The 25,074-nt window shown below is 39.1% G+C and overlaps 1 protein-coding gene across 4 annotated transcripts in view; it reads right to left on the bottom strand.

Annotated features, from left to right (window-relative positions):
• Positions 1-292: 292 nt before the first annotated feature.
• Positions 293-25,074, bottom strand: part of ZBTB37 (zinc finger and BTB domain containing 37) — a 29,055-nt gene continuing 4,273 nt past the window's right edge. For 3 of the 4 annotated variants that reach the window (XM_035718845.2, XM_025430264.3, XM_035718844.2), the window contains exons 4-5: positions 24,302-24,401; positions 293-17,026 (exon numbers count right to left, since the gene is read on the bottom strand). In XM_035718845.2, coding sequence (XP_035574738.1) covers positions 16,538-17,026; positions 24,302-24,401 — 589 coding nt within the window. In that variant the 3' untranslated portion in view covers positions 293-16,537. Of the gene's footprint in view, positions 17,027-23,893; positions 24,402-25,074 lie in introns of those variants that run through there. The other variant, XM_035718846.1, reaches the window with a different exon arrangement.

Here is a 25,074-nt window from a genome sequence, read left to right on the forward strand (position 1 = left end):
GGAGCCCCCAGGCAGGCTCCATAGTTGATAGTCTTCTTCTCCCTCTGCTCCCCGCCCCCACACTTGCTTATGCATGCACTCTGTCCTAAAATAAATAAAACCGTTAAAAAAAAAGGTGGCAGAGGGAAATATGTTACTGCCGCAGCTTGAAAGACGGTAGGATGGTAGGCATCCTGAAAGGGCAAGGGGGAGCCAGAAAATGTCAGTTTTCCCATCATACTAAAAAAAGTCCCCAAAACAAAAATTTTAAGCGAATTAATCTCTATATACAGAAAAACCAGATAGTCAAATCTGAGTATTAAACCATTTAATTCTCAAACCACTCACATGCATAATGTTCTTTTACACAGTGTTAAAATAAAGAGGAAAATGTATTTTTATACAAACAGAATTTCAAGTATACATTAATAGACTTTTCAAATTACTAACCAAGTTGCTAAGATTTCATTCACATTGTTCTTAAAGCTGTTCAACGAGAAAGCTTTTGCTAAACTGCTTTAAATATGTTTATATAAACCCATATCTTCACTCTTTTTCTGAATCTCCCTCCCCCAACCCCAGTCTCTGCCCGCCCTCTGGCCCTCCCCCCTCCCCCGACACGACAGGGCTTCTGGGGCTCTAGGAGACATGCAACCCCACCAAGGACTATTGGCTTGTCATCAGGGGAAGGACAGACTCTACAGGAGGAGAGACTGAGGACACCCGTCAGATTAAGGGAGAGAACAAATCTAATATTTAGAAGTGACACAAATCAGAATCATATATTTATAGCCTTTATATTTTCACTTGAGTTTTTAATTTGAAAAATCTCAGCCTCCCACAAAATAACTTAGAAGTTTCTGACAATTTGGTAGCTGAGAAAATAACTTAATCTTGGGTATCTTCCCCAGGGAAACTTCCGCAATCAGGGTAGACATTTTCAACTTCTTCATTTTGGTTGTTTCTTTTTTCCCTTTGGCAGGGGGTGGGGATAGCTTAAAAAGGGGTAGGATTTGTGTGTCTACATAGGAATTTGGTTAATTTCACAGGGTCTGGCAGGAGTTCTCCCTCCTCGACTCTCCTCCTGAAGTTATCTGGCTTCAGGGCCGGGAACAGCCACTCTCCTTAGGAATTAAAGTGCATTTGTTCAGTAAAAGGGGGGTGAGGGGAGGTGTGGTTTACACTTAAGTGATAATGATTAAAAGAGGGTGGGGTGAGAGAAAATCCTATTCCTATATATAGGTATTTATAATTAAGGTCATAATAAAAACAGATATTCTCTAAGGAAATAAGATGCACGAACCCAGGCCAGCGCCCCCAGAGGTAGAGGACCAGCCTGGCTCACAGACTCTTCGGAGGCATCTTTATTAATGGTGTAATAGCTTCAGATGAAAGACACAAACCTCAAATGTTTGTTTTTTCAAAGGGAAAAAACAGACCGGTAGGTTCTTATAGTTTAAAACTCTACCTCATTCCCTTTCAGGGATAACAACATTTTAGAAAGTGATTGTCTGTTTTCATAGGAATCTTTGATTAGCAAGTTGTGATAAAATGTTACCTAAGTTTGTCACTGACAAATATCATGGTAGCCTTTAAAAACTCAGGGAGAGGGGGCATGTCGATCCCTGCTACCGGGATCAGCTGAGGGGAAGTGAAATTTTCCTATCATCTCTTTGACAGCTACCACCAGAATCTTATTTTCTGACTATGTTCCTTGAAATGCTTTACTATTTCTTGGGGGACAAACCCAAGAGTTTTCCAAAGAGAAGTAAATGCTACATTATTAGCTGTATGAAGAAGTGATGGGCTCAAGATGAGAAGGGGGGGAAGTGGTCCTGGGTTCTGGCCTCAGAGTCCAGTGTGATCTGCTTTTCACAGTGACCAGTGGGAAGGCACAGTGCCAGGGACAGGTAGATGGGGGACAGTGGTCACCCACCATATAAGCACCATAGAGAACAGGTGGACAGATTTCTTTTCAGACCATGTCCATCTGAAGGAAACCAAATTTCAGCTACCTTGACTTTTCCATCTTTGAACACTCAGTCTTCCCTTCTCCTCTCAGGGGCAAAGTATGAGTGGGTTCCACCCCAAATGAGGAGGAGACAGGAAATCTAAGTGCTCTTCCAAATATACTTCTCCCTTTACTCACTAATGCTGACGTGCCAAAGATGGAGAGTCCTGGTTTTAAGATTTCTTAAAGGAGAGGCCATTGGTTCCTTTCTGAATTGGCAGATCTCTTTAAGTTCTGCCATCAGATCACAAAATAATGCAATGGGCTACAACTGTGAACACAGACCAGAGTAGATAAAGAGTTAATGGACTGAGACAGAACACACTGCTATAGTTTGGGAATGTTTTTCTTTTGCTGAGTAGGGGGAGAGGCAGGGTGGTAAAACTGTAATCAGACTAGCATGTGCGTAGCTGTTTCAGAAAGGACTTCTTAGAAGTTGAAGAGGAATCAGCAAGCTGATCCAGCAGGGCAGAGAACTTGCCTGAACTTCACAGTCCTGATAGAGAATTCCTGATAGGGAATTTGTTTCACTCCTTGCTTGACATACAGAACAAGTTTATATATTTTGTACCATTACTTCCCCTCCTCATCCTCCACACCCCCACCAGGAATCATAAAATCCAGTGCAGTGTGATTTGCATAAAGTTCAACAATGTTTCACAGTACTCCACAATCCTCCTCAGGATGAAACCCTAACGCACTCCTCTCTGGATGCATGCAAGTCCCAAAGGCTACCAAAGGCTACCATTTTTCTACTCCACCCCATATCAGGAAGCCTTCATAAATTATCTAAGGCATAGGAGGCATTTTCTCGAAAAGACACTGCAGCATTTACATGCTATGTAAATAGCCAGGCCTCAATGTTATTTTAATGAAATTTCACAGCCTGATACTAATTCAGTCTCTGCACTAGCCAATCTTTCCTTCTAACCAATTTTTCTTCCTGAACACACTACCTATTTGAAATTTAAAGTATCGATTATTGTAGGCAATTTATGAATAAAAATTTCTACAGTGCCCAGAATTCTCTCAGAAGAGAGACTCTATATCTGAACTTGCTCTTAAAAAAAATTTCTATCATGAATGAGAAATCAGTTGGTAGCTAGTCAGTTTGAAAGGGGTGGTGGTAGGGGGCGCTACGTATCTCACTTTTAAGGGAATCCAACAGTTCTCCCCTTCCCATTATCATGTGCGAAGTTGCCAAGGGCAGGCATCATTACAACCCAGGGTGGGAAGAAAGAAAGATACGGAACTTCATTTAGGATTACTGGGTTAGGTCTCTGACATCCTAGAATAAAGATGCTAAAATGACTCATTTCACATTTCATGTAAAATTCAGAAATATTTAAGCCTTAGCTAGTGCATTTCATTCACAAAAAAACAAAACAAAACAAAAAACAATAAAATACCCAAGGAAAAGTGAAAGTCACTTTACATTGGAATCCCACTTAGAAGACAGGCTAAGAGACAAATAATCAAATGTATCACCATCACCCCCAGAAAGGATCCTTCTCTTTTTCCACTAACTTGAATAATGCTATCTGTTCAGTTTACAAATAGAAATCATCCTAGGTGTGTTGGGCTTGGCCCTTTTAATAATTTCAAGTGCTCTATTTTAGCTAGAAGAGTTGAGAAATCTCCACTCAAATCACATATGCAAAGAAAAGAGGATTCCAGAGACCAGACTTTGAAAATATGTTTTGCTTACTTATGCACACCTTGTATTTGGTATAGAGATGAAACTGGATGGATGGTAACATCTCTCTCCAGAATTACTTTGAGGACAAATGGATGATCCATCTTACCACCTGAGCCTTGGCCACCCGAGCCTTAACCTCAGAGCCATGCTGGGATATCAATAAAGGTATCTTATGACCAAAAAAGAACCAACTGAGCTTATCCTGCTGAAGACCACTCAAGACTACCTGGCCTGGCCAGTGATCCTCAACCTTGGCTGCCCACTAGAATCATCTGGTGAGCTTTTAAAGCCCAGGTTGCAGAGCAGACCAATAAAACATGAATATTGGGGGGGAGGGGCAGACAACAGTAATTTTTTTAAAATGCCCCAGGTGATTCTAGTGTCCAGCCGAGTTAGAAAACCACTGGCTTAGGCCAACTGGCTCCATAATAAAAAGCATTAAGGCCAGTGTTCACTTAAGCCAGAGGGAAGAAAGGTAAGACTTCATGCTTCCTCTCATATTCATAGATTTAATATGTGCCCCAAAGAAGTTACCTAGGTGTTTTTTGTTTTGTTTTTAAATAAATCACTTTGGCTGTAACAGATCACACTGTCAACAGTAAATTTCAGTTTTAGGTTAAGTCTGCACTTAAGTATGTGTTATCACAAAACAGCTGAGGACAGACCTAGGACAGACTTGGCACAAAAAGATAAGCCAGAGGGAAGAATTTTCCTAAGCAGGAGTTAATTCCTGAATCTAGGATATTAGCACGGCTTATAGGCTGACAATGATTCTACAGTTAGAATAACAATAGCTGGAGAGCTTTTTCTGCCCAGGGTCCTGTTCCCATGCTTTAATACACACACAAAAAAAGAAAGAGAAAAGAAAAGAAAGAAAGAAAAGAAAAGAAAAGAAAAGAAAAGAAAAGAAAAGAAAAGAAAAGAAAAAAGAAAAGAAAAGAGTAGAAGAGAAACAACAGCTGTGGTGAGTAGTCACATGATTTCCCTGCCTCATCTCCCAGGACTCTACTGTATTCAGGCAGAGGTCACTAGATCACAGTTGTCACCTAGGAATAATGCTTGTCTCATTATTTGGAACTTCACACTATATTCATTGCTTGCCCTTCCCAGTCACCAGGAATGCAAAAACTTATCAGCTAGTGCCTAAACAGAGAGGCCAACTTGTAAAAATCTGAAAATAGATCACTCTCATTCTCACTCCTAACCCGAGAATCCCTGTTTAGACATCACAAGCAGCCAGTGCCTTGAGATGAAAAGGTGGAAAGCACTGCAGTATATCAAAGGGCCAATAATCCTTCCTAAGCTATAACACATGTTCAAAATGTAGGTAACCTGACATGGCTCAATGTACTAGTGCCCCAAATAGTAAGTTGATTTTTACAACCGGATTTAAAGATAAGGTGGTGTGCCTAGTGGCAGTTTACTGCTGAAACTCAATTTCCCGACACACACAACGTTCAAGTAAGGCCATCTTGACTATTATAACAGTATAGGCATTAGATCTCAGGAATATCTCTTTGGAGTGACTAAAAGCAAAACAAGTTATCCAAAAATCCAGGTCATGCACACCTGTGTCAAGATATTGGCAGAAGGCTCATCATCGGGAAAATCCGGTTAACCATCTAGGCCCCCAGTCATGCACTGCAAACGGCAATTAACAAAAAACCCCTCAGATTCAAACAAAATTTTCACATCATTAGAAGGAGTTTGGTGCGATTTTAAAAAAAACTGAAAGACTCAGTGTGCATTGGCTGCTCTTGGCAAACAGAAGCCAGCAGATAAAAGCACTAAACCAAGGCATCCTGACACTGTTTGGTTCGGACACCACAACTAAGTATAACATCTACACATGACCAGAAGTGTGATACTGCAACCTCTAGATATTGTGTCGGGCTTTCCTTCGCTCGCTACAAAAAGCACAGTCTTTCTTCAGCCAAGTGCTCAGAGGTAGAGGAGCTGAAGCAAGTACAAAAGAGGATGAGGTGGGCAGTGCCTGAGGAATTCAGCCTCCTGCCCAAAGGGCTACAGGGCAATATTGGAATCTGCTCAGTCTTTAATGGGAGGTAGACTATTCTACATTGACTCATCTGCCTTCATCAGATGCCCTTTTCTCACATATACACATACAATCACACACACACAGCTGGCAACTCACAATAAAATTGCAACTTGCAGCAATAGCACGCCTACCCCAACAGCTACTTTCACTCTAAATTTGATATTAAGCCCCAGCTCTTCTCAGGTAGATGCAAGCCAAGTTTGTTATTTTGAGGTCCCTCCTTTTGCCAGGCTTTTTCAACATACATTTTACTTCAACACCTACATTTTTTGTCCCTAAACAACAGCTACACTAAGTGGGTGCAATGTGTTATAACATCTTTATAAATAGAAAGTGCAAGAAGTAATTTTCTTAGCCAGAATACAAAGCAACAAAAAAGCTCTCATAGCCTACTATGCTAAGAATTTGATATTTTATAATCAATGATACAGCTAACAAATGCTTCTAACGCTACCAAGGTCATAGTGGATGAGTAAATATATTTATAAACATACATTTATGAAAAAAGGTATTACGAAAATAGCCAAACTTCCCACAAAAGTTATTTGCATGAACTATCTTTAGTATACCACTCTGTGTTCAATGCACATGCATATACAATTGAATTATATTAGTGTTATTTTTACTGGGCCAGTTTTCCAAAAAGAAAACAGGCTCATTTTTTAAAACTTCAAGTTACACGATTTAAAATCATTTTTTGTAAAAATATGAGAAATACCATATAAATCCTAAATATCTCTGCTATCTCACTGATAGCTGTTCTAGACGTAGAATTCAGCCACACTCTCAGTGACCCCTGCTGGAGCATCTCAGCTTCCAGAGGAAACACATTTTAAGCTTTGTTCCCTATGCTGTAATTCTGTTTTTTTTGCAGTGGTTCTTAGACAACCACTACAGTGAGGACTCTATTACTCTGTAGGAAATTCAGTAGATCGTCTTCAAATATGTCACAAAGTTCTGCTTTAAGATGGAGCTGGGGATCCCTGGGTGGCTCAGCGGTTTAGTGCCTGCCTTCAGCCCAGGGCATGATCCTGGAGTCCGGGGATCAAGTCCCACGTCAGGTTCCCTGCATGGAACCTGCTTCTCCCTCTGCCTGTGTCTCTGCCTCTCTCTCTATCTCTGTCATGAATAAATAAAATCTTAAAAAAAAAAAAAAAAAAGACGGAGCTAAGAGAGGAATTGGAACCCAAAGGAACTGTTATTCCCACAGGTTGCTGTGAATGGCCTGAATTGCCGGAAAGACAGACTCAATATGTTGTCAAATCTACAAATCTACTCAATATGTTGTCAAATCTCCTGACTTTGTTCTCGCCTGCCAATCAAGACCATAGTACTTCATTCTCATGCCACCAGCAGAAGATTTTAAACTTAAGTGTCACAGAGAATCCAGAGGAGGGCCCAAAGAGCTATGCCAGACAGAATGAGAGACTTCTCCGTTGATCACTGTATGATTTCTCATTCCCTGGGAACATATTTTCAAAGGCTTCTCTGTCACACACAAAAAAGCAGACTTTGAGGTACATTAGAGTGGAAATGTGGATCAAAAAGAAAATGTTAAGGCTCATTTGTTTTTGTTCATTGAAACTGGCCCCAATTCTTGTATGCTAAAATCTGATCTTAATGCCTCAAACATTTCACCCCTGGTTATCTGACTACAAATGCCGAAGTCTTCTTTTTCCCTTCCCAGCATGTTAGAGCCCTAAATCAAGTCTTCAGCCCTGAGTACCCTTTCCTGTATTTGCAATTCCTGAGGCCTGACCTAAGGAACAGAGACTGTTGTCTTTCATTCTGTGATACCTGGGGATGACCAGCAAGAAGCCCTCACAGCTAACTCTCTGGGAATCCATTGCCTATGGAATGGATAGGTAATCCCAAATCTCTCTCCTCTTACAAATCGTATTGGTTTGGGGGTAATCATTTTTAGAGCAGAATTTATGTTCTGCCCATATTTCTTCTGTCATAGCAATAGTCTAATAAGTTTAAATAAAGGAGTTTAAATAAAGCACCCTAAATCTGACAAAGATCCTAAAGTTCAGTCATCTGTTATTTTGGATGACAGGTTGATAGCAACTGCTAATTTTACAGGATTAATAACATATAAAATTGAGCAATGAATTCTCCCATATGAAAGGTAATACAAATTATTTATCTTCTAGCACAGAACTGTGCCTGAGGTGGTGTGGTGACGGTAAAGATGGAACTAGGACATGGAGGCAAGACTTGCAATGATCTCAGGAATATGATCCAGGTAGCCACTCAATAGAAACTCCTGTTGAAAGAGATTTAGTAGCCATATGAATTTTCCTTACCACAGGAGTTTTTGCCTGTCTGTAAACTTAAATACAGCTGACATCTCTAACAAATAAACTTCTCTAACAGTAAGCTTTTTACTCCCTCTGGAGTACTTTTGGCTCAGTATGTACAATTACTATAGCTTCACAGAAAACAAAGAGCAAAAAAGCATCAGTAAATGCTCACAACTTGGAACTTGGAACAAAAGAAAAATGAAATGGAAATTTTGCTCTAAATAAATGAAACTTGGGTAGCTAATGAAGCATGTTCTGGATATTTGTCTCATTCTCTTTCTTTTTTTTTTTTAAGATTTTATTTATTCATGAAAGACACACAGAGAGAAGCAGAGACATAGGCAGAGGGAGAAGCGGGCTCCTCGCAGGGAGCCTGATGCGGGACTCGATTCCCAGACCCAAGATCACGCCCTAAGCCTAAGGCAGATGCTCAACCACTGAGCCACCCAGGTGTCCCTGCCTCATTCTCTTTCTAGCTCCTTTCCTGACTCATGGTAGTCATCATAAGTGGTTTCAATGGCTCAAACAACTAACCCAAATGAATGAACACAGAGAAGTCCAGAGCAATCAAAGACCTAATGTTATCTCTGACAGATTAAAGTGGTCCCAAATCCTTGACACACATGCCATCAATGGTAAGGTATTTCCACTGCCCTTGAATCTGGACTGACCAGTGACTTCTCTGTTCAAGTGTATGGCAGTGACTCTATGACAGCTCTGAGCCTGGCCTTAGGAGGACTGGGACCTTCTGCCCAGCCTCTAAAGAGGCCTGAGCTGCCATTTAATAAGTCTGACTGCCCCAGTGGAGAGACCACACGGTAAGTCCCCGGGACTCCAGAGTGGGAGAGGAGGGCCTGCTGAGCACCATCTTCTATTCCTCCCTAAAGGTGTCAGGCATATGATGAGGTCAGCTTGGCCACTCCAGACCACTGCAACCACCTGTGAATACTACCAGGTGACCTCAGTCATCATCACAGGGAACAAGAGAACTGCCTAGATGAGCTTTTACTGGATTTATGATTCACACCATCACAAGATATATAAAATTGTTGTTTTAGGTCACTATAGTTTAGGGTAGTTTGTTACAAAGCTAGTAACTACAGGAATGCTATCTTTCAATCGTTGCCTTGGTGGTAACTTAAACTGATTCACAATTAGATTTATTAAAATAGGCAACGCGAGTAAATGGGCAATAAATACCTCCAAAAAATATTCACCATTCAACATCTGCCCAGAGACATTATCTTTTGAAGAAATCTCCCAATCATGCTTTCTTGAGTTAAAAATTCATTCAAAGCAGTACTGTTACTGGCTATTGTTTATTTCAGTTCACCTCAATTCTTTACAACTAAACAGAGTCAGCATGATGTAGTGGAGAGAGTCTGAGCTTTGGAATCAGACGGGTAAATATTAGGTCTGAAATTTATTCATTATGTAACCCTGGGCTCCTCAGTTTCTTCATCTACAAAATGTGATATAATTACACCTCTCAAGGGCAACATAGTCTATTAGAGTGTCAACTCTAGTGTCAGATAGCCTTGGTCATCCTCTCTGTGCCTCCGTTTCTCCTTCTCTAAAGTGAGGATAATGATGGTGTTTACCCTAATGGGACTATTAGAAGGATTTGGGGAGTTAAGTAATATGAAACACGTAGATTTGTGCCTGGCACATAGCAAGCACTCCAAAAAACTGAACTATTTTTAGTTCTGTCATTACCTCACAGGATTATTCTGAGGATTAACTTCGAGTATGCCACTCAAGCACTTAGTACAGTTAAATTCTGTCCCCTTCTCTTTGATATCTGTGGTGAAAAGTGCAGGCTTTTAAAAAGCATATATCCAGACTCCAACCAAGTGGATTCAGGATTCTCAAGTATAGGAAGCCACATCTAAACTATGTCTAAAATCAATTTTGTTATATAAATTTCAAGCACATAGTCTGGTACCAAAAAAGTACTTAATCTTACTTTATGGAACAGATTCTCCTATATGCTACTTATCGCTTAAGTGATTTCACAGAATAGGAAACATTTCCCCATAAGATACTCTGACTTTTGGCATTATGGATTCATTCAGATTCTAAGATTCACAGTATATTAAATTGTGCTGTTGTCCATATGAGATGCTATACATGTATCTCTCTTAACTGGATAATGAGTTCTGGCCTCCTGAACAGGACTTACTGAGTAGACAAGAAAGAAGCAAGTTTAGAAGTTTCATTTTTCATGAACTGCTTTGCCTTCATAACTTAGCTTTGTTGTTTAAAGCTTCCACTATTTGAGTTAGCAGGGCCTTCTTAACTGTGTTAAGATGGGAAGTATTTGTTCTATAGATAAGGGGGAAAATGTGGGAGATGAAATTTATTCATGTATGTACTCTGTGAAGATAATATACATTTGAAGTAATGATTGCCTTTAAAGTCATTGCTGTTTCTCACAGTGGAGGGAAAAGGTAGGCTGCCTATACAACAAAACTGGATAGTCTGTACAGATTATTTTCCAGGTTTATGCATCACTGTTGCTGTCAGTTAACTACATCCTTCGAAATGTAACTAAGTCAGGTGTTTTAAAGTATGCACAATATCCAATTTTGGCTTGTCCTGAACAAGAAAACCTACTGACTATGAAGTACAAAGACTGGCCCTGGGGAATGCACTACCTAAAAATGAGAAAATTGAAAACTGAAAAACAGCCTCTAGAAAGCAAAGAAGGCAAGACGTAAGACTGATAATTATCAAAGAAATCATAATGCTAGGCAAACAACATTGTTTTCAACATATTTATATAGAAATAACAACTGTCCCTTAGACCTCACACAGAGCTGGAGGCAGATGATTCATTGGGCTATCTAAATTCAATTTATTTCACAAATTCTACATTCCAGATTAATCAGAATCCCAAATGAATCAGAAAAGCAACACTCTAAAAATCTCAAGAACCCTGTATTACTATAAGTGCTCTAAGACAAGGCAGTTCTAACCTAGACAAATATTCTGGAACTTTATAGGTAAGGATTATCTATTACTCATAGGGCATATAATATAAAACTTACTAGTACTCAACTTAGAAAAAAGCAACCGTGAGAATAAAATGCCTAGTAGAGAGGTGCCGTACTGGAGGGCTAAGTCACTCATCCGAACTTGGTATGTGTTGGCTGAGCTGACAACAAAGTACCAATCAAACTCACTACATCGTGTCAGCATGGCCTAGTTCATTTGTCCTGATAAATAAATATAACTCAGAAGTCTATGCATGGTTTCCATATGGAGAACAATTATACTTTCCTCTTGCAAGGAATTCTCTTTACAATCATCCTAACAGTTTCCAATTTTTGCATATCTGGCATAAATAGGCTATTTGAACAGTAAGAATGAACAGTCAGAGAGCAAATAAGTAATGGCCCAGTATATATTTAGAAAAATGATAGTAACAGAAATCAGGAGATAGGTTTAAGAGGAATTTGAAATCCTCAGAGATTTCATTATGCTTTAAAACATTCATTGGGAAAAAGAAAGGAACGGAGTAAGATTTGGCTTTTTACTACTCCACATGGAACAGAGTGAGTTTGAATAAATGAAAAGGAAGATTTGTAATACAGGGAAAGGATAGAGGTTTCTAATCTAGAAAGACAGTATTCTGGGTAAGAGTCAAACCACTTATTCATAACAGAAGTTAAATTCTTAATAATAGTGGGAATAAATTCATTCTTGCCATCATTATGCAAATCAGTTCAAGTGATCTCAGAGGAATGGCAAAACTTACTTATAAAAACATTAATTTTTTTACAGTATTTTATGTAAACATGGTACTCATTTAATCCTACATTATTACGCATGGGAATTATTTTCTAAATTCCTTTGTTACATCTGTAACTACCATCCTAAACTTTAATCTACCTGCACCTTTAAGGCAAGGACAGATCATAAGGCTATTCTAAATGCTTTTAAAGCAATGGGAATCATTAAGAAGGAATACAAAGAGAGTTATGAGAAAAAGATCCAGAAAAAGATGATAAGCTCTTTCAAGAAACTGATGCATACATGGCAACATGAATTTAAAACCTCAATGGAAGTATTAAAAAGACAAAATGGCAGGAGTGACAAATTTGGGGGTCTTTCAAATCTGAATCTTTCAAATCGAATTCTGGAGTTAGCAAACTTTTCTGTCGAGTGACAAACAGTACATTTTCAGGCATTGCTGGCCATGTGGTCTGTGTCACAAAGCACTCAACCTTGCCACCATAATAGGAACAATACCTGAAGAACAGGTGCCACCACCACTCTCTTTAGACAAACAGATGACCTCAGGATTGGGCACTTGTGGCCGCAGTCTGTGGAAGCCTGATCTAATTCATAAATTCTAGGGACATAATTCTGCTAAGGGGCATCCTCTCCAGCCCAGGATATACCTGACATCACAGAGCTTGGTGTCCTTTTTCTAAATCTCAGCAACTAAAATACTCCAATATTGTGCGCTCTTTCCCAAATGGCAAAGCTAAAGAGCCCCATTTTCAAAGATGAGTTCAATAAAGACTTCTCTGTTACGCCTTAAACCAGGAAGCAGATGAGAAGAGAATCTGAGGAAGAGAAAAAAAAAAAAAAAGCCACCTGTCATAGCTGAAGAAAGAGAGACTTCCAGGATTCTGACCCCTTCCTAATTAAGCACCTTCCACTAGGATTAAGAAGACTGCCTCCTTTGTTCCACTTAATTTCCTTTCCATTATCCACTGTTTTTATTTCTTTAAATTAGATCTCCTGAAAAAAAATAAATTAGATCTTCTGGTCAAACAAAATATAATTTTTACCAGTTAAAGAAAGAGATTGGTGTCAAGTAACAGCTAATTTTTTTTTCAGCTAAAATATTTTTAAAGTTATTTCTTGACCAGAGACCATTCAGCTATTAAGGATGAAGTTCACTATTTCACTTTTCCTCCAGACCACTTCCAACCAAGGCCAGATCTCAACTCCAAAGCTGGGAGGAGAATGCTTTATTTTTATTATCACATCTTTGGAAACTCTGTTTTCACTGATGTAGAGAGAACTGGAAACATTTTAAAATACCAATAAAACAAAATGACAAGAAAACTTTCCTTAATGGCTATCTCCCTTCTTGTCCAATCTTTATCCTTTAGGAACACATTTATTTTTACTTATTCAAGATTAGATTTAACTGTCTGGTACAATGATGGCTTGGGAGTAGTTGGCAAAGTACATAAAACTCAACTCGGTTCAGAGGTAAGTATGGTTCTGAGTAAAGAGAGAACAAATCATTAGAAAGAGCCTTTCTGCCTAAGTACAGTGTCCCTGTTCATGCCAATGCTCTATTTATACTGGTATCAGAGTTCAGAGAGAAAAAGTACCGCTTGGAATGAAAACAGATTAATATATTGCCATCTCTCTTCTTTTGCTGAGAATATTGGGTAGCTCCTAGCTATTAAGTGCCACTCAATGAATGAAAACGGTCCCAGTGTTTGCTATTTCATGGCATTAAAGTACTTAATGATGATTTAGCTCTCATTGGTAATGCAGTTCCCTTCACAAGGTGACATGTGCAAGTTAAGATTTGGTAATGAGTTTTCAGCATTAGCTAAAGTCCATTTAGTACATCCGTATGAGAGGTATCCTCTGTGCACACATCAACACAGCTATTCATTAATGTAGATAGAACACTACTAACTCCTATGACCCTACAATGATGTTAGCTAAGAACTAGGACAATGTCACAGTGAACCTGGATAAGAATCTTGGATAGTTATTTAGAATAATAATATCTTTTCTGGCTAAAATGGAAATTGCTTTTAGAAACTTTAATTTGTTTAAAAGCTAGCCTGGCTTGAATGTTCATGAATTTCATGGCTCTGGGCTTGGCCAATTAAGAGGCAAGAACCAGCAAACATGATTGTGCTGATGTGGTCCTAGAAGACCGGGTAGCACTCTATTCACAGTATCAATACAGCAAAAACCTATTACAAGTGAATGAAAAGGGAGGGGAACCCACCAAACACTCATAGCATTTCCACATCTACTAAAGAGTCCCTATGTTGTTTAAAATGTTTGTTGCTAATCTTGGATGGAGTACTGACAAATGCTGCAGTTTCTCTTTACAAAAATTACTGCACTTTACCTTTACATTTTGGAAGAGTTTAAAAAGCTCTATTTTCTCACAGAAAACCTAAGAAACTAACGAAGCATAAAGAATTTTCCAGCATACTACTTCTCAAAAGTAGGATGGACTTAAAAAAATTTTTGGTAGGCTTAAAAGCTCCATCAACAGCAGCATATTTTGTACTTCTCACCTTCCTATTCAGTAATGGCGAATCTGTCCACGGATAGCCTTGATTACCAGCTAAAATGTTTCCCTAAAGATTTTAGTCTAATTTCAAATCCACGTCTATGCCACAGAGCATAGCTGGTCCCTACAATGGCCCTATCATGCTGTTGCCCAGCTAAAGAAGAGAATGCCCCAGTCTATATCTCTAAAAGACAAAAGACAACTTCGACAGCTGTAAGGGTAGGCTCTTATCAAATGGTGACACCATTATATTCTTATTTAAGATGCATTTCTACGTTTTTCCAGAAGAGAAAATAAACACTCTGTAGTGACATGGTGCAGCTTTATGCATATGTATAATTCTCAGATTGCTTATGAGCTACTCTTTGCACTCTAACTTCCTATCATCAAAGAAATGCCATTGTTTCTACCCACCTTTCCATATACCACAAAGCATTCTCAAGAAGGGAACACGCTATTAGCATTCTCACAAATGGCTCACCAGTGCAGGCATGACCAGCCCCACCCCAAATATCTTGTATTATCTACAAGATATATCTTGTATATCTTGTATTATCTTGCATCAAAACAACTGCTTAAACCACTGCATATTTAAATACTCTTAAAACATTAATGATCAATTAGGAGAAGCTATAGATTTTTCCTTTCTATTTGCACTGTAAGCATATCCTTGCCCGCATCTCTTACTAATCCTCCTTCATTCTCTGAATGCGAGACAGGACATCTAAAACTCTACATGTTTGGTAAATTTTTTCTGACTCTCAGTGCTGGATTAAGAATCTCAGAAATCCCCAGAATTATCAAAAAGGTCCCTTGAAGTTTTAAAAATCTTAGGAATGATTAAGTAACCAAACCTGATCAAAACTGATCCCTTGATCAATTTATTGCAACATGATTGTGCATGTTTTCTGGTGAATGCCCTGTAGTGTATTATTAAAAAGCAAAGCTCTTGGAGTCACCAGCAATTTGCTGATGGTGGGTTTATGAATTACTAGGTTTGCAGACGTGAGACATGGATTTAGTGAGGTTCTTCTATTGGCTTGAAAATATAAACTATTACATATGTAGAAGGAAATGCTATTGTGGTTGCAATAAGAACCATAGTGTTGAATTTCTTCAACCACAATATTGCAGAAAAAATGTGTTTAAAACTTCATATAAAAGTTATCAAATATGGAGACCTGTAGATTTAAAAATACAGTCCAGGCTCATTTCACTGGAAAGTGACATTTTTGATGTACAATATTGCTGTTATGTGAAAGGAGGAGCCAGAGAGACTGGATGAAACTTTGGTACTCAGCCTAACACATCAATTCATCTGGACGAGAGCCATTTCCTAACAATCAAAGATATTTAAGCACTATGGTTTACAAATACTGATCAGGAAGTTGCAGTACTCTGCACCATTTGACATCTGCAGAAACACCCCACTTCCTTCCCTGCTTCCCCTCTTCCTCAATATTATACTTGAACCCCCCCAATGTAGCAGAACCTACTGCAAACACTCTTGTTGCTCATTTCCCGTCCAGGTGCCTAAAGTGCTTCAGGTGGTGCTGCTGACTAGAACACCGCTCCAAGATGGCTGCTTACACGAGACAATCAGGCAAAGGATCAGATGCCCAATTAGAGCAAAGATAAGGTCTAACCTTTCGAAACAGTAAGAACCACCAGGATACTTTTTTTTCTTGAAACGTGAAACTGCATGTTCTGGCAAGGAAGGAAGAGGAGATGGGCCTCCTCCCTGTCACCATCATGACTACTTCCTTCTCTCTTGTGGCTGGCTGGTTCAGATGACCAAAGCTCCTGCAGTTTATTTAGATCCGGGCAATGACAGCCACCAGGATGATATGGACCAAAGTACAGTGTTCAAACATGACTGGCAGATAAATGACCACTTATCATTGTTTTGTTAAAAAATTTTTTTCTTATAAAGTTAACAAACCAAGGCTGTTGATCCCTGAATTAGAAAGTTGATTTGCTTGATTATTTTCCAAAGTATGAGGTGGGAAGGAGGAGGGGAAGAGCCTCTCGTGCTTCTGTGTATGTTGCTGATCCTCTAGCTTGGCAACATCTTGGGAGCATCTTCTGATCTAGTGATGTGACATTTTGTGAATCTAAGTACCAGCCGATGGCCCCGATGCTGGCTGCTCACGGCCCAAAGGGGAAGAGGGTCTGCCCCCTCCCCCTCGAAGTTTCAGTCTGGCCCAGTGGTGGACACAGAGCCCTGGGCAGTCTCCCCAGGAGCAACTGTCTCTTCTTGTGATGGTGACTCTTCCTCAGCTTGTCCTCGAGATGTGACAGTTGTTTCAGGGGAGATGCTGTGAGGCCCCTCCAGGGGTATACAGCCAGGGTGGTTTTTGCGAAAGTGCTGATTCAAGATGGCCTGGAAGGGGAAACTTTTGCCACAAACATGACAGTGGAAGGGTTTGTTGCCTGTGTGCTTGCGGATATGATACTCCAGCTGATCTTTCCGGGTATACTTCTTGCCACACATGCGGCAGACGAATGGCGTGATCCCCATATGCAGGCGCATATGGCGGTCCAGGCTCCCCTTCTGGTTGAAAGATTTGGCGCAGTAGATGCAGGTGAGACGAGGGTTGTACCGGAACCACCGCTCAGATACTTCTTGCTCTCGGAGATACTCCACATAGCCACTTACTCCCATCATTGCTGACTCTTCTACCTGTGCCAGGTGAGGATAGCAAGAAAGAACACAGACGCTTAAGTATACATCTTAAAAGAAATCAAATCTCTGTTTACCTCTAATACTAAGCCATGTGCTTATTTTTAGGAGAGATCCAAGAATTAATTACTACCAAAAAGTAAAGATGTTAACATAATTAAAAGAACAATCTGTGGACACTCTATTCCATTACTTTAGAAAGAGCAAGACAGTGCAGTTATTTGGGCTGACAAACGGCAAGCTTATTAAACCCTTGCTGAGGGCAGCCCCGGTGGTTCAGCGGTTTAGCGCCGCCTTCAGTCCAGGGTGTGATCCTGGAGACCCGGGATCAAGTCCCGCATGAGGCTCCCTGTATGGAGCCTGCTTCTCCCTCTGCCTGTGTCTCTGCCTCTCTCTGTCTCTGTGTCTCTCATGAATGAATGAATGAATGAATGAATGAATGAATAAATAAATAAATAAATATTAAAAAAAAAATAAACCCTTGCTGAATACTGTATTTTATGGTGACAGGAGAACCTGAGGCCACTCATACTATCCTCTTGGACTCTAATCAATCAAGTAGGTACTTAAGCAGTGCTGGTTCTAATAGAACTTTCTGTGATTATGAGAACGTTCTATAATCTGTACCATCTCATAGAGTAGCTCCTAGCCATATGTGGCTATTAAGCATCTGTAATATGGCTAGTACAACTGAGGAATTGAATTTTTAATTTTAATTGCTTGCAGTTAATTAAAATTTAAATTTAAATAGCCACATGTGACATGGCCAGTCATAACAATATCTCATAAGAAAGAATATAGTATGTATGGCAAACACATCACAAGTTCTATTTGTGGCATTATCATTAATACCAGAATCGAATCCTGAAGTAACTACCTTTATAAAAGAGATTTACAGTTTATCAGTAACAGTATTGCTTTACTTAAAAATATTTTGGTGCCATACCAATATATATTATCTTCATTCTAAAGGCTACTCAAGGGATCCCTGGGTGGCGCAGAGGTTTGGCGCCTGCCATTTGGCCCGGGGCGCGATCCTGGAGACCCAGGATCGAATCCCACGTCGGGCTCCCGGTGCATGGAGCCTGCTTCTCCCTCTGCCTGTGTCTCTGCCTCCCTCTCTCTCTCTCAGTCTGTGACTATCATAAATAAATAAAAATTAAAAAAAATAATAAAGGCTACTCAAATTGTACCTGACCTCAGAGCAAATTTGCAGAAGAGGTGGGATAGGAAACCAGATTGAGACACAGATTTACTAAATTTGGTCATTCCTTTCTGTACCCTTTTCACAAATTGATAATAAATATTTACTATTGTCCACCAAATACAATGATAGGTAACCACAGAGAAAAAAGAGTAAGACTTGGTTTCTGATTTTGCCCTCTGAACAAAATAAAACTTCTGAACAAAAGCCAGACTAAGAGAAACAGGGTCAGTACATATTCCTAATGATGTTGTTATTCACTTTTCAAACTGCTTATACTAAAGGTTACCTTTGAAATACAGCACAGACATGTTACCATCTCATTCTACATACCTATTCTTTTTATTTTATTTTATTTATTTATTTATTTTTATTTATTTATGATAGTTCACAGAGAGAGAGAGAGAGAGAGAGAGAGAGAGGCAGAGACACAGGCAGAGGGAGAAGCAGGCTCCATACACCGGGAGCCCGACGTGGGATTTGATCCCGGGTCTCCGGGATCGCGCCCTGGGCCAAAGGCAGGCGCCAAACCGCTGCGCCACCCAGGGATCCCCATACCTATTCTTTATACTGGTTTTGAATTCATTTAAGCAGATTATTAAAATAGAACAATCTGTGATGTATATATGATCTCCCCAATCTTTCCTGTAAAAGTATCTCCCCACCAAAGTTAAATTTCTTATGCTATGGTAATAAATATACCTAAGACATTAAAAAAAAAGCAATTATTATAAAGTAACATCAGAATGCCACTGTTAATTACATCAATAACCCTTTAGATTACTGAAAAAAAGGCTTTCCTTTTCTGATTTATTTTTCTTTATGAAGGTCAAATGATACATAATTTTTTAACTTTTCATGAACAATTTTAGAATGGTATGTTGAGTCCCCATCATCCAAAAATTATCAACCACTGGAAAATTTTGTTTCTTCTTTAACCTTACTTTTTTCTCTCCTATTATTATTTTTTATTTTTTAAAAGATTTTACTTATTTATTCATGAGACACAGAGAGAGAGGCAGAGACGTAGGCAGAGGGAGAAGCGAGCTCCTCGCAGGGAGCCCAATGTGAGACTGGATCCCTGGACTGGGATCATGCCCCGAGCTGAAGGCAGACTTTCAACCGCTGAGCCACCCAGTCATCCTTTATTATTTTTTTTAGAGAGAGAGAGAGAGAGAGTGAGCAAGCGGGAGGGCCAGAGGAAGAAGGAGAGAATCTTAGGCAGGATTCTGTGCTGAGGACAGGCTCTGTCTCACAACCCTGAGATCAATACCTGAGCTGAAATCAAGAAGTGGATGCTTAACTGACTGAGCCACCTGGGAGTCCCCCTCATATTATTTTTGAAAAAAATCCCAGATATAATTTCATCCATAAATACTCTAGTATGTATCTCTAAAAGACAAATATTATTTTTCTTAATATAATCAAAATACCACTATCACACCTAAAAACCCCAGTAATTCATCAATATTAATTAAAGACCGGGACACCCAGGTGGCTCAGTGGTTGAGCGTTGGCCTTCGGCTCAGGGTGGGATCCCGGTTTAGGATGGAGTCCTCCATTGTGCTCCCTGTGAGGAGCCTGCTTCTCTGTCTCTTCCTCTCTGTGTCTCTCCTGAATAAATACATTTTAAAAATCTCAAAAATATATCAATTAAAGACCTTAATGTTGTTTTACCTAATATGAACATTAACAATGTAAATAAAAATTTTAAGAAGATATTATTTATTTGACAGAGAAAGAACACAAGCAGGAGGAGCAGCAGGTAGAGAGAGAAGGAGAAGCAGGCTCCTCACTGAGCAAGGAACTGGATGTGGGGTTCAATCTCAGGACCCTGAGATCATGACTTGAGCCAAAGACAGACACTTCACTGATTGAGCCAGCCAGGCAGCCCGAAAATTTTTAATACATGAAATAAACAAGGGCTCCTCCTGGGACACCTGGGTGGCTTAGTGGTGAAGCATCTGCTTTTGGCTCAGGGTGTGATCCTGGAGTCCCAGGACCTAGTCCCACATCAGGCTCCCTGCAAGGAGCCTGCTTCTCCCTCTGCCTATGTCTCTGCCTCTCTCTCTCTCATGAATAAATACATAAAATCCTAAAAAAAAAAAAAAAAAAAAAACGAAAACAGGAGCTCCCCCTATTTGAAAGCTGGAAGTGTGAAAAATATATTTCTTTTAATGAAAATTTAAAATCTTCGATTTTTTAATAAAAATTTTTTGAAAGTTTATTTATTTAATTTTTTGAAAGTTTATTTTTATTATATTTAGTAATCTCTACACCCAACATGGAGTTTGAACTCATGACCCCAAGAACAAGAGTTGCATGCTCTTCCAACTGAGCCAGTCAGGCACCCCTAAACATTTTGGATTTATAAATGCCTTTCATTCAAAGTCTATATTAAGATATCACCATTCAGAAATTACTGATATTTTCAGTCTGATGATTCTGAAACATTATATGCTTATATTTAAATAACATATAACAATGTTTTGAATAAAAATCTTATATAGGTATATAGGTGGATGTGGGACAGAGGCTAAAGTACCAAAGAGGAGAAAATATAAAAGTTGACTGGACTATGAAGAAAGACTTATCTAATTAGTAATTAATTCTGTGCCCTTTTCTTGAATTTCTAAAAATGTCTTGTCTCCTTTCACATACGTAAACTGACAGTGCTCTTTAGCATTTCCAACAGAACAGAAGCGGTTCTCAGCAGGTCTGGGAAGCAGTATGTGAAATCAAGCGTTGAATAGTAAGACTGAGATTTTAGATGATTTCTGATTCTGATTTGTTTTATATAACATTTCTTTCTGCTCCATTTCTCTGGATAATCAAAACTGAGCTCCCATAAAGAATGAAGGATTATCCCACTAAAAGTTCCTGGACAAACCACAGAATAACTTCTTTGAGGCTTAGTTTTTTCATCCACAACATTACAAAGTTAGTATATGCTCTGCTAGCTCTACTGAATTATCAAAAGAATTCTCAGGAGACTCAAACACAATAAAGGTGCCTTGAAATACTCTGAATGCATGTTACTACCTTGTATAGCAATTAAGAGTACTGAAAAGTGGGTTCAAATCTGCATCCTATTTATTGTGACTTTTAGCATCAGTTTCATTTGTAAAATGATTATAATAGCATCTACCTGATTAGTTGCAATGAACACTGAATGAGTTAATATTCTAAAGTGCTTAATGTAGCTAAGTTAAAGTATTATTAAACATTTCAAACTCACAATATTATTCATAATCTTGAGGGTATTGATTCTCTACAAAAACCCACCTAACTTTAAGGAAAATAATGTCATACCAGTATTGTCCACGAGCAGAAAGTAAATCTGTGATATCCTTTTAAATCATCTTTTAAAATATATTTGATTTTTTTTATCTTTTTAAGCGAATTATTGTATATACTGAATAAATTTCATATAAATGAATGATTTCCATATTTTCTAAAATACCAGGCTAGATTCTTGACATGGCCTTCAAATATGTTCACCATTGGGACGCCTGGTTGGTTCAGTCAGTAGATACCTGACTCTCGATCTCAGGGTTGTGGGTTTGAGCCCCATGTTAGGTGTAGAGATTACTTAAAACAGTAAAATCTTAAAATAAAAAAAAAGAACACAGATATGTTCACCATCCTGATCTTTAATTACTAATCAGACTCAATTGAAGTGACTTTAAAAAGTCATTGATCTGGTTCACTTATTTTAATTGAAGATCTCCACAGCTGGAAATTCACAACCAAATAATCCCCTAGTTGGTAGATGCCTCTTTAATGAGTATCTACTAAGTAACCTTAGTTACTGAGAATTAGTGGTAAACAACACTTATTTATTGGGCACCTGAAAAGACTACCAGATATGAAGACTAGAAAATGAGGACTCTGTCCTCAAGGAAATTTCAAAGTACAAGGAGACCTAAAATTCATTCAAATAGGAAAAGAATAATTTATATGAGTCAATACAGAGTTAGGAAAAATTCTATTGTGCCACCTGTAAATGCTACGGTGGTGGTGTAAGGAGAGATCAAAGAGGACTGAACGAGTCAGGGCACATGAAGCAGGAATTGGGTCTTGGGTGAACCCAGACACCTGGGAAGAACAGGGCATTCCAGACTCAAGGTCTAGAGACAAGAATGAGTTTGATGTTGTTCTGACACACAAAGTAAGCCTGTCCGTTTGTGACAATAAATGCTGATGAGTGGTGGAAAAAGCTAGGTTAGAAAGATTTTAATTCCTTGGAAAATGAGGCCAAGTATTTTCACCTCCATGTGGCAGAAAAAAGAAAAGGCCATAGAAAATTTTGGATAAAGAACTGACCAGAGCAGTTTAATCACCCCTGTATTCAGAAAGCTCTTCAAGTCTATCAAAATTTGTTCTTACTGTAATGAAGTCCATGTCTTGTTTTGGTTCTCCGTGGCCGGGAAACTGTGGTGGAGACTCCCCAAAATAAACTTTCACACATATTAAGGTATATAATAACTCATCTCTTAATAACATGTCCAGATAATATTACTTATCTGCTCTTGCTTTATAGCCTGTACCTTCTGCTCTGGTCAGGTACACACCCTTGCAGAATTCCCATTTTTATCCCCATCCCACCTACATATAAGTAAGTTATCTCTTCCTAACTACTACTTTAAAAAGTGCATTTCAAAAAATAATAATAAAAGAATAAAAATAAAAAGTGCATTTCAGTCTCTCCTGAATAACACTTATGTGGACAGTGATTCTAATAACGGCCTGTTAGCACCCCCACTCCCACAGTGCTGCTTCTAAACTTGCTACAGTCTCAGCTATGCGTGTTTTTTCTTTCTTTTTTTTTTTTAAGACTTTATTTATTTATTCATGAGAGACAGAGAGAGAGAGAGAAAGAGGCAGAGACACAGGCAGAGGGAGAAGCAGGCTCCATGCAGGGAGACCAACGTGGGACTCAATCCCAGGTCTCCAGGATCACACCCTGGGCCGAAGGTGGCGCTAAACCGCTGAGCCACCCGGGCTGCCCACGTGTTTTCTGTTTGTCTGCTCCACTCAGGCAGTTGGAAGGTCTGTCCCACTGCAGGATTTGCCTGACAGGCACTTGCATCCTATCTGGCAGGTGAAGAGAAAAAGGGGCCCTATTATATGAATAAAGTTACTTTTCCTCCAAGCTCCTAACATTTTCTCTAACACCTTATTAAAACCAAAAAACTATCTTCTAATAGTTACCTTCCTTTTCGGGTACCTTGGTATAATAATGTGCAAATAAGGACAGTTTCTAACAAAGTCTTACCACAGTTACTATACTAAGGACACAATAAATATCCAATGGTTTACATAAAAATTAAACAAGACACTATCATACAATGCAGAAGCCAAAAACATTAGCTATCCAATCTTAATCCACCAGTATCTCCTTTGAAAGGGCAAAAGTGTTTACAATTTATTGTGTTCTACTAGGTGAGTGCACAATCTTTTTAAAAATCAATACTCAATGGTACGGACTTATGAGAACATACAAAAATATCAACTAGCTACTTATACTACTTGCTAAGGAGAGCTGCAAAGAAGATGGAAAAACATCATTCCTAGCCTTTCTAGAACATTTCGGTCTAACAAAAGATTCAGGAAGAAAAAAATGAAAAGATACAAGCATACAAAAAAAAAGCAGTCACACAAAAAAGTGCATAAACAATTTATTTACATATATATGATACTATATAAACCAGTAATTATGTAGTGTTACACCCACGCAAATACAAAATCAGACTCTCTCCATCCCAGGTCCTAAGTTACCTGCACGTAGTTTTCAGGCGTTATTTCTATTATTCTCAGGAATATAGACTGGCTCCTATAATCGGCAGAGTTCCACAGTCTTATCTTTTCCTACTTCCCAAACTCTACGGACAACAAAAGTGTATCTCCTACATGCTCACAAGCAAGAATAAAGAAAAAAGGAATCAAATATAGTATTAATTTAACAGGGCCGCTGTCACCTTTCCTATGTCTTTCTTATTCATGAGATTCTGTTCACACACAGTGGCACTTTCTTCAACCAGTGCAGCAATCCTAAACCCACTACATACCTGGGAGCTGGGCTGCTTAGGCTCATCCATTCTCCCGGGAGACTCACTTCTGGCTCTGTGTCTCTCCGCCAAGGGAACCACACTGCCGGAGGGGCTAAATCTGTTGGAAGAGGAGCAAAAAAGAAACTAACAGAAAAGTAGTGTCAAGGAACTTAGAATATGGTGATATCTACCCTTTCTATCCCATGGCTGTGCAACAACAGATGACTAAGAAATACTTTCGTGGAGGCCAAAACAGGATCTGATGGGAAATGAGAGTTCTCCCCTGGTAGTGAACAAATGTAAAATGACACAGACCACAGGGCCTGGTGAAACTAAGAGTAAATAGAAGCTTCTACCCTAAGTACTGAGGAGACCATTAAAGCATTCATTAAAACTGAGTCTATGATTTTGTTTCTTCTATGTAACTATTAGATTTTTGATTGTTCCTTCCCCCAAGCCCCACGGTAATTTGTTATATATATTTGGGACTGCTGATACAGATCATGGAGATTTAAAGATCTTTGCATCCAGAGCCATTACTTCTGATACAGTTCTAACACTGGACCACAGTGCCAACATTGGGGGTGGATGGGACAGTAAGCGTTGTGCACATGGGGATTTTTTTAACTGTTAAGGACACAAGAAGAGACCACCTATGGAGGCTAAAGGATATATTCTCTGAATTTCTGTGACCCATATATGGCTTGCAAGACCAGGTGTGAATCAAAGTAATAGCTTCTTTAGCTTTCATTGTTCATGCAGTCCATCTTAATTAATTTTTAAGAATGGAA

Source organism: Canis lupus, chromosome 7 (assembly GCF_003254725.2).
Source record: "Canis lupus dingo isolate Sandy chromosome 7, ASM325472v2, whole genome shotgun sequence".
Lineage (NCBI taxonomy): Eukaryota > Metazoa > Chordata > Mammalia > Carnivora > Canidae > Canis > Canis lupus.